At 53.4% G+C, this 9,382-nt stretch overlaps 3 protein-coding genes across 3 annotated transcripts; 1 reads left to right on the forward strand and 2 right to left on the reverse strand.

Moving 5' to 3' along the window:
* Nucleotides 1–1,483: 1,483 nt before the first annotated feature.
* On the reverse strand, nt 1,484–2,219 carry LOC106888445 (feather keratin 1-like). Its single transcript, XM_014942685.1, has one exon. It carries the CDS (start codon nt 2,217–2,219, stop codon nt 1,914–1,916), a length of 306 nt encoding a protein of 101 aa, XP_014798171.1. The 3' UTR covers nt 1,484–1,913.
* Nucleotides 2,220–5,617: 3,398 nt separating this feature from the next.
* LOC106888446 (feather keratin 1-like) lies at nt 5,618–6,354 on the forward strand. Its single transcript, XM_014942686.1, has one exon. It carries the CDS (start codon nt 5,618–5,620, stop codon nt 5,921–5,923), a length of 306 nt encoding a protein of 101 aa, XP_014798172.1. The 3' UTR covers nt 5,924–6,354.
* Nucleotides 6,355–8,633: 2,279 nt separating this feature from the next.
* LOC106888444 (feather keratin 1-like) lies at nt 8,634–9,211 on the reverse strand. The gene has a single exon (XM_014942683.1). It carries the CDS (start codon nt 9,209–9,211, stop codon nt 8,906–8,908), a length of 306 nt encoding a protein of 101 aa, XP_014798169.1. The 3' UTR covers nt 8,634–8,905.
* Between the last annotated feature and the right edge of the window lie 171 nt (nt 9,212–9,382).

Raw genomic sequence — 9,382 nt, forward strand, 5'->3', positions numbered from 1 at the left:
GGGGGACACAGCTTCTCTGGTCAGGTAGAAATACTTCAGGACAAAGGGCACACCCAGAGATTACAGGGCCTACAGAAAAAGTCAACTTGTGCTTGCGCTGCTGGGTAAGACACTCATACTGAATATTTTTACTGCGCCGTCCTCCTGGCACTCATTGTGCTGCGTGGATTGTATCCATGACAGGGATATTCATGATCACAGCTCTGCCATTTCACAGAATCACAGGATCACAGAATGATATGGGGCTGGAAGGGGCCTCTGGAGACCATCTAGTCCAACCCCCTGCCAGAGCAGGTCCACCCAGAGCCGGTTGCACAGGAACGTGTCCAGGTGGGTTTGAATGTCTCCAGAGAAGGAGACTCCACCACCTCCCTGGGCAGCCTCTGCCAGGGCTCTGCCACCCTCACAGGAAAGAAGTTCCTCCTCGTGTTGAGATGGAACTTCCTGTGTTCAAGTTTGTGCCACATTTGATCTTCACCTCTTCTTTTTTCTTGAAGAAAAGGCAAGCAGAAGGGAAAGCAGCCCCTCACTTGCTGACAGTCTGTCCTGACAACTCTTGAACACTATGTGCTTGTCTCCAACCATAGGGGTGGTGAAAAGACTCTCCCAAATTCAGGGGTACATTGTGTTGCGAATTCAAGAGGTGTTGTGAATTCAAGAGGTGTTGTGAACATTGCCATACTCTTTGACACAGAAGCTGAGCCATGTGTGTCTGTTCCCTTAGGCTGATTAACACCTGCCCACAGTGGGAAGATTTTTCCAGTGGGGGACATGTTTACAGTGGTGAAGTTCTCCAGCAGAACACATTTTCCTGACTTGCATTTGAGCTTTTGCTTGCGAGGGGCTGGAAGATGTGTGTGGAGAAATATGACAGCATTTCTGCTACCAAGCCAACTGCTGTTCTCTGGGACGATTTTCTACCTGAGCCTTTCCCCTCCAGCACAGCAGCATCTGGAGCAAGAGGAACCCCATTTCCTCCTCTCCTCAAGCCCTTGTGGGGCTGCTGCCCTCCCAAGACCTTCCACAACCCAGGCTTCTCGACCAGGCTTGGGAGTGGCCACACACCTTCTGTAGCAAGTGCACTGAGGCCAAGAGGGCATTTCTGGGCAGAGGCTCAACAAAGCTGGGCCTAATGGCCAAGGGCTCTGAAGGACTCATAGATGCCTCCTCACCTGCAAGTGACAGTACCTGAGGCCCCCTGCACTGTGCCCCCACCCTCCCCTCCTTTGGGAGTGGTGAAGGCTCTCCATTAGCCTGTGCACCCCTAACTTCCCCATAGAAACACCCTCCTTCCTGACAGTGTGTGTGTGGAGTGTCCACATAGGGATGGACCAGGCAGTGACAGTTAACAGTCATTGTGTTAACAGCCACTCCAAGAATATTCCAAACAGCCTCCATCCCAGAACGACCCCTGAAGAGCATCTCTGTCCTTGAGTATCTTGGGAGAGCATCTGCAGAGGAAGGAGGACACAGAGGCATGGGCTGGGATGCAACAGAACTTTATTGAGTCAAGAGGGAAATGAGGTTGATCTGAGTGGAGGCCCCAGCACAGGGAGCACCAGGGTTGGATGAGAGTCTGTGTCCCAGGGCTGTGGCAGAGATCCCACCAGGTGTCCATCGGCCTGTCCTAGAGAGGGAGCAGGGCCAGCAGGTCCTCCCCAGGCTGGCTTTGTGGGGCTCACAGCCCAGGGCAGCACAAGAGAGCAAGGACACGGGAGGGAAAGGAGAGAGTGGAAGAGGGGAAAGGCAGGCATGGGCCGTGCTTTCTGAGAGCCCAGGCTGGACTTGTCCCTCTGCAAGGGGTGCTGGGGTTGCTCAGACCCCCAGAAAGCAACAGCACAATGCTCTGTCCCCAGTCCAGTACCCATCCTCTGGGTCCCTGGGGACCTTCCCCAGGACCATCTCCATCAGCTTTAGCAGGGGAGGCACCTGGTGCCGCAGAAGCGGCTGCCCAAGCCAGAGAGGCCAAAGCCCCCGGAGCTGATGGGCACTCCCTCAGAGCTGAGGATGCTGCCAACGGCAGCGGAGGTGGAGGATCCCACGGCGGTGCTCTGTGGGAAGGAGCTGAGGATGGGTCCGGGCAGGGTCACCACCACGGCAGGGGGTTCGATGACGACAGTGGAGTCCTGGCACTGCCTGACACAGGGCTCATTGCAGCTGTTGGCCAGCGGGGTCGGGCCGCAGGGCTGGCAGGGCCGGCAGGGGCTGTAGCAGGACATGTCTTGTGGCTGGAGGTGCACCTGGAAGAGAGGGAAGAGAAAACAGAGCATGAGGGGTGATTGAGGAGCAGGCTGTCACCTCACCATGGGCACATGCTGGGTGAGGAGCTGCTCAGAGGAGGAGAGAAAGAAAGAGAAAAGGCTTCAGAGTCACCTGATCCTCAAGGAGAAGGAGGTGAGAGAAGTGTATGGAAGACCAGGTACTTGGGCTGGCTTTTATACTGCTCCAGCGCCGCCCCAGGTGCGCAGTCATGCTGTGTACAGGCAGTAATTTTCCAACAGACTCTCTAATTGAAGACATCCCAGCCAATGGCACAGGCTCTGTTTTGGTTTTTCACATTTTAATGCTTTCATATTGTGATTTATGCCATGGCCATTTCCCTTTGAGCCTCCTTTCAAGTCCTGAGATGTGAGACCCGAGGATTTTCAGGTCAGGAATGCATCATTGCGGGCTGAAGACGTGACCCAGACGTGCTCGGTAGAGATCCAGTAGAGGCCAGTGACAATGGCTCAAGATTCTCCTGCAGGGTTGTTTGCCACCGTATTCAAAATAAGCTGTCCAGCGTGCTCCAGTGGTCACTGGTCTATGTTCCAGTTGGTGGGCTGCACTGCTTATTTTAAATGACCTCCTCCTTCCCGATGCTCTTGCTTTTGGAACAAATCTGTCAGTCTTTTCTGTTTTGCCATGTCCTCTCTCCAAGCAATCTCCTGGAGTCTCCAGCCAATGTCTTCAGCATACCAGGGTTATTTCTCTCCCCAGTCTCTGTGCAAACATCATCTGTGTAATTTCACATATATGCATGCCTGCATATATATTTGCTCACTTGTGTGTCTGTATTCATTCTTGTAACAAAAGAGTTTGTTTTCCCTAAAATCTGGATGTATACGCATGCCAAAGTGTGTGGATACACACAGGTGTGCATGAGACCTGTCAGTGTGTCCCTGTGTTCGTCTCCTCCTCAGGGGATGTGGTGGTGATGGCAATGGCCCTCTCTGCTCCTCCATATGTGAGCACCACAGAGCAGCAGGTTCCACAGGCCAAAAGGAGCCCGATGGCAGCTGAACATGGGACCATGGCATGGAACCACCAGAGACCTGCCCTGGGTGCCTGCCCTGAAACACCAACCCTGTCTCCTGAGCTGTCCTTGTCATGCTCCTCCAAAGCTCACAGTCTGCTACTGCAGATTTCAGAGCCTGGCAAGGACAGCTTCACACCAGTTTGGAAACTCAGTTTAATTCAATGTATCAACCTCCAAAGTGTCATAGTATAACTGTCAGTCACCACTCCCTGCCTCTCCAGGTCAGGATACATCTTGTCCTGGTGTTAAGGAGCTCAAAACAATGGGGTTAGCTTTATGTACAGGGAGGAAGGCTGGGAAATCCCACCCACCTCATTCACTCTCATGGGTGAATCTGCTTCTCCTGCAGTGTTAGCAGTGTCTGGGATGGGACACAGGCTCCTCATGTCCATGTGAAAGCCATGGTCACCTCTGCAGCCAGTTGACCTAACACTGAGCTGGGCAGAGGCTGGGACCTTGAGTCGTTCCCCAAAATGAGGACAGAAGATCTAGTGTCACTGTGCTTTGAGAGGAAGGACGGACTGTCCTGGCTGCAGAGGGGGAGCCAGACAGCTGACAGCTCATTTGGTCTTCAACCACACAGAGCTTTTATGCCCCACACTGGAATCCTATTTTGCCAGGAACTGCCTGGGAGGGAAGGATTGTCTGATTCATGGTCCCGCTCCCCAAACACTGCTGCTGTCCTGCAACTCTTTCCCTCAGAGACTGTTGGTAGCAAAAGGAAGGACATTGCAAGGGAGGTGGAAATGCTCTCCCTGTTGAGAACTGCTGCTGCAAGAACTTTCTCTTTTGCATTTCACCTTGGGCTGTTCCTCTCCATAAACCTCTCCCTCTCTTCCAGCCAGACCTTCCATGTCTGTAACCACTGCACAGTGGTGCTTGCTGGTGGTGTGGTGGTGTGGTGGTGTGTGGTGTGTGGTGGTGTGTGACAGCAGAGATGAATTCTCTACCTGTGACTGAATTCTCTCTTGGCCGTTCCTCCACATCCCCTGAACACTTCTGGGCACATTTCTCCCCCATACCCTCTTCACCCGGCCAAAACTCAGAAGAATTGGCTTTGGGCTGCTGAGAGGCTCCAATAGGCAGGCTCTCACTCTTCTGATTCAATTCCCAAGAGGTTTTATCCAGTCCCTGAGATATGGAAGTGGGAATCCTATTATTTCTAGGTGCTACAGCCACCTAGATGTCCCAGGCTGGGTTGCACATCTAGAGAGACAGCAGAGAGGAGAGGAGGCCAAGAAAGGGGGGAAATTTCTCCTCAAACCAAGCAGTATAAGGAGAAAACTGAAAACAGAAGCAGAGGCCACCAGCCTGAGGAGTGACTACCAATGACTGTCAGAGTGAGCTGGGATAGAGGAAGAGAGAAGGACAGAGCAAGTCCATGTCCATGGGAAGCTGTGGGTGTACAGCTGAGGACTGCAACACTTGGAGTACCTTGGACCTTCCTGAAAAAAAGAATTGCAAAAGAGCACACCACGGTGGCCCAAGCTGGTGTCCCCTGCCTGCAAGGGACTTCTTCAGCACTTGAGTTCTGTCCTCAGCACTATTGTGTTCATACCTGGAGGTCCTTGGGCCTCTCATTCCAGCATTTGACAGGAGCGTCTCTGGGACAAAGGGCATTTCAGAAATGAGGAAATGAAAAGGAGGAAATAAAGGAAACCAAATTACAAGCTGTGTGATTAGAAAGGGTATTGGCCATTTAAGATGAGTCTGTTGGGAAATTACTACCTGCGCAGAGACAGCCTCGGGGGCTGGGGTGGTGCAGGAGAGTATAAAAGTAAACCCCAAAGCTTTGCTCGCTCATTCGCTTCTCTCGTCTTGCTCTCCTTGGAACCAGGTGAGTCTGCAGCCCTTTCTGCTTTTCATTCTTCCCTGGGCTGAGGTCTCACACCAATGGATACCTCAGCCAATGCCTGCTCCATCATGCCACAGCAGGACTTGGAGGTCTTTGTACTAGAAGTAGGAAGGAGGGAGAAGGTCTACCTTGGAGAGAGTCCGGGTCTTAGCTGAGGTGTCTCGTAAGCTATGAGCTGAGGGGTGGCCTTCCTAGGCTTGGTCATTTGGGATGGGGCACTTTTGGGCTGAGGGGGACAGAGAAGTCTGTGGGTCTCCCTGCAGAAACTCCATCTCTCCATCCAGCATTTGCCTTGGGGGGCTAGTTGTGGGGTGACAGGGTACTCCTCACCCATCTCTCCTGGTATACTTCCCCCCGCTCTCTCTCCCAGGTCCATCTCCAGCTCCAAGACATGTCTTGCTACAGCCCCTGCCGGCCCTGCCAGCCCTTGCTCTCTCTCCCAGGTGCATCTCCAGCTCCAAGACATGTCCTGCTACAGCCCCTGCCGGCCCTGCCAGCCCTGCGGCCCGACCCCGCTGGCCAACAGCTGCAATGAGCCCTGTGTCAGGCAGTGCCAGGACTCCACCGTCGTCATCGAACCCCCTGCTGTGGTGGTGACCCTGCCCGGACCCATCCTCAGCTCCTTCCCACAGAACACCGCCGTGGGATCCTCCACCTCCGCTGCCGTTGGCAGCATCCTCAGCTCTGAGGGAGTGCCCATCAGCTCCGGGGGCTTTGGCCTCTCTGGCTTGGGCAGCCGCTTCTGCGGCACCAGGTGCCTCCCCTGCTAAAGCTGATGGAGATGGTCCTGGGGAAGGTCCCCAGGAACCCAGAGGATGGTGGTACTGGGCAGGAGACAGAGCATTGTGTTGTTGCTTTCAGAGTGTCTGAGCAACCCCAGCACCCCTTGCAGAAGGACTGGTCCAGCCTGGGCTCTCAGAAAGCACGGCCCATGCCTGCCTTTCCCCTCTTCCACTCTCCTTTCCCTCCCATGTCCTTGCTCTCTTGTGCTGCCCTGGGCTGTGAGCCCCACAAAGCCAGCCTGGGGAGGACCTGCTGGCCCTGCTCCCTCTCTGGGACAGGCCGATGGACACCTGGTGGGATCTCTGCCACAGCCCTGGGACACAGACTCTCATCCAACCCTGGTGCTTCCTGCGCTGGGGCCCTCACTCAGATCAACCTCATTTCCCTCTTGACTCAATAAAGTTCTGTTGCATCCCAACCCATGCCTCTGTGTCTTCCTTCCTCTGCAGGTGCTCTCCCAAGATGCCCAGGGAGAGGGGATGTTCTGGGACGGGTGTTGTTTGGGATGTTTGTGCAGTGACTGTTAAAACATTAAATATATGTATTTAAATATTTATATTTATAAATATATTTATATAAATATATTAGATATATCAAATATATATAAATACACTAAAAATGATGATTTTTAACTGAAAGACTTTGGCTAGTCTTTCCAAAACAGCCTTTCTTGAAGAATGCCTGGTCATCACTCTGCTGGTAATTGGTGGTGTGTGATTGCCTTTGTATCACTTCTATTTTTCTCTTTTTTCCTTCCCCTCTTAGACTGTCCTGATCTCAGACCCAGATTGTTTCACTCTCTTGCTCTTCCAATGCTCTCCCCATCTCACTGGGAGAGCAGATCAGGAGAAGAGCTGGTGGGTGCTTAGTGCTTGCCAGAGTCAATACACCATACAGACCCACATGTCCTTGCTCTGCTCCTTCCCTTTCTGTGCCCAGGGCTTCCTGGGAATGTTTCTGGGGAGAGGGAGGTAGGGAGAGACTCAGAGCAGGAGGAGAGGTAGCAGGAGTGGACTGAGTGTCTCAAAAGGCTGTCCAGAGGCTCTTCAAAGCAAAGGCTGCAGAGAGACTTGTGACTGAGGAAGGGGAGCTGCTGAACTGCTGCAGCACAGAGGTGGGCAAGGTGAGATATACCCACTCAGAGTCCTGAATGCCAGCTGGCTTGGTAGCAACCAGCGCTGTCTCCCCACAAATCCTTCAGCCCCTGATAAGCAGCAGCCCAAAAGCAGGGCCAAGAAAAGGTACTTTTGTGCTTTAGTAACCCCATCAAAACTCCTGTGACTCAGCACTGCTCCCGGACACCAGGGACTGTCCTGGCCAATATGAGCAGGACCTGAGCTAGGAGTTATACTGTAGTGACTATCTCACTCTGCTCAGCACTCAGGTGAGGGAATCAGAACACTACTTTAATACAATAATGATATAATACGAGAAAGACCTTCACTGAGTGCATTGAGCTCAGCAGAAAGTGTCCAGGATGGTGAGGAGCTGGAACACTTCCTTGGGAAAGAGGAGCTGAGGTCACAGAACTTGCTGAGTGTGAGAAGAAGGCTTTGGTGCAAGACCTAAAAGCAGCTTTGGAGTAGCTGTGGACAGATCTAGGCTCAACACTCTGGCAGTGCGTGCTTGAAGGACTCGAGTCAATGAGCTCATGTTGAAAGATGAGAGTTGAGCATTCCATAAAAGGAAAATGATTTTAACCAAACGGAGAGTCCAACAGTGGAATAGATTGCCCGGGAAGGTTGTGCAGTTACTCTGCTTGGATGGTCATGGCATCTCAAGTCTAAGCTTGGAGAAAGGAGTTGGGCCTGAAGACCTCTGGAGGTCTTTTCCAACTTATGCTATGGTTGCAGGACCAATTCTTTGTGCCTCTTGCCACTGGGGATGGGGTCAGCAATGAGGAGAAAGGGCTCAGGTCCTTGGATGGAGAGACAAGCAGTGTGCAAGAGCTCTCCTGAGCGCTCTGTGGAAGGAAATAAAAGATTGCAAAAAGCATCTCTGCATGAGCTAGAAGACCACAAGACTTGTGGACCCCAGCTGTTGGGACAATGCTTTCCCAAAGTTGACAAGCAGAATGTTCCCTCACTGTTCTCATGCTTTTATTTACCACCTAGTCTTCTCCTCAGCCTGCAATTCTAAACCTCAACGCTTTTATTTAGGACAGGCTCTCCAAGGATTTCCTGTGAAGGTATTGCGTCTGCCTTGTCAGTAACACATTCATCCCTCCTCCTCCTCACTACTTGCTTCACAATTGTGAGCTTACCAAGGAAAAAGAAAAGCTGTACACAAAAAAGTGATTGTAGTGACTGACCTATACAGGGTAATTCCATCCCGATACACACCACATCGGCAGAGGACTTCAGCAACAAGAGGGTACACCAATTCACGACTAAGCACACTCAATGTAAACCTGCGTTGACATTCACTGCACAACTGTCCCTAATACCAGCCTCCCAGAACCAACCCAGGGCAACATTTCTCTCCCTGGGCACCTTGGGAGAGCATCTGCAGAGGAAGGAGGACACAGAGGCATGGGCTGGGATGCAACAGAACTTTATTGAGTCAAGAGGGAAATGAGGTTGCTCTGAGTGGAGGCCCCAGCACAGGAAGCACCAGGGTTGGATGAGAGTCTGTGTCCCAGGGCTGTGGCAGAGATCCCACCAGGTGTCCATCGGCCTGTCCCCGAGAGGGAGCAGGGCCAGCAGGTCCTCCCCAGGCTGGCGTTGTGGGGTTCACAGCCCAGGGCAGCACAAGAGAGCAAGGACACGGGAGGGAAAGGAGAGAGTGGAAGAGGGGAAAGGCAGGCATGGGCCGTGCTTTCTGAGAGCCCAGGCTGGACCCGTCCCTCTGCAAGGGGTGCTGGGGTTGCTCAGGGCCTCTGAAAGCAACAGCACAATGCTCTGTCCCCAGTCCGGTACCACCATCTTGTGGGTCCCTGGGGACCTTCCCCAGGACCATCTCCATCAGCTTTAGCAGGGGAGGCACCTGGTGCCGCAGAAGCGGCTGCCCAAGCCAGAGAGGCCAAAGCCCCCGGAGCTGATGGGCACTCCCTCAGAGCTGAGGATGCTGCCAACGGCAGCGGAGGTGGAGGATCCCACGGCGGTGTTCTGTGGGAAGGAGCTGAGGATGGGTCCGGGCAGGGTCACCACCACGGGGGAGGGCTGGATGACGACGGTGGAGTCCTGGCACTGCCTGACACAGGGCTCATTGCAGCTGTTGGCCAGCGGGGTCGGGCCGCAGGGCTGGCAGGGCCGGCAGGGGCTGTAGCAGGACATGTCTTGTGGCTGGAGGTGCACCTGGGAGAGAGAGGGCAGAGCGAAGCAGAGACTCAGGGGTGGGTGAGGAACAGCTTTTCACTCCCTCAGAAGGGAGCCAAGACAAGCCAAGCTGGAGATGAGAGCTGGAAGCTTTGTAGAGAGAGCTACAGGCTTCTTCTTCCCTTCAGC

The sequence above is a fragment of the Calidris pugnax genome, unplaced genomic scaffold, assembly GCF_001431845.1.
Source record: "Calidris pugnax isolate Ruff unplaced genomic scaffold, ASM143184v1 scaffold108, whole genome shotgun sequence".
NCBI lineage: Eukaryota > Metazoa > Chordata > Aves > Charadriiformes > Scolopacidae > Calidris > Calidris pugnax.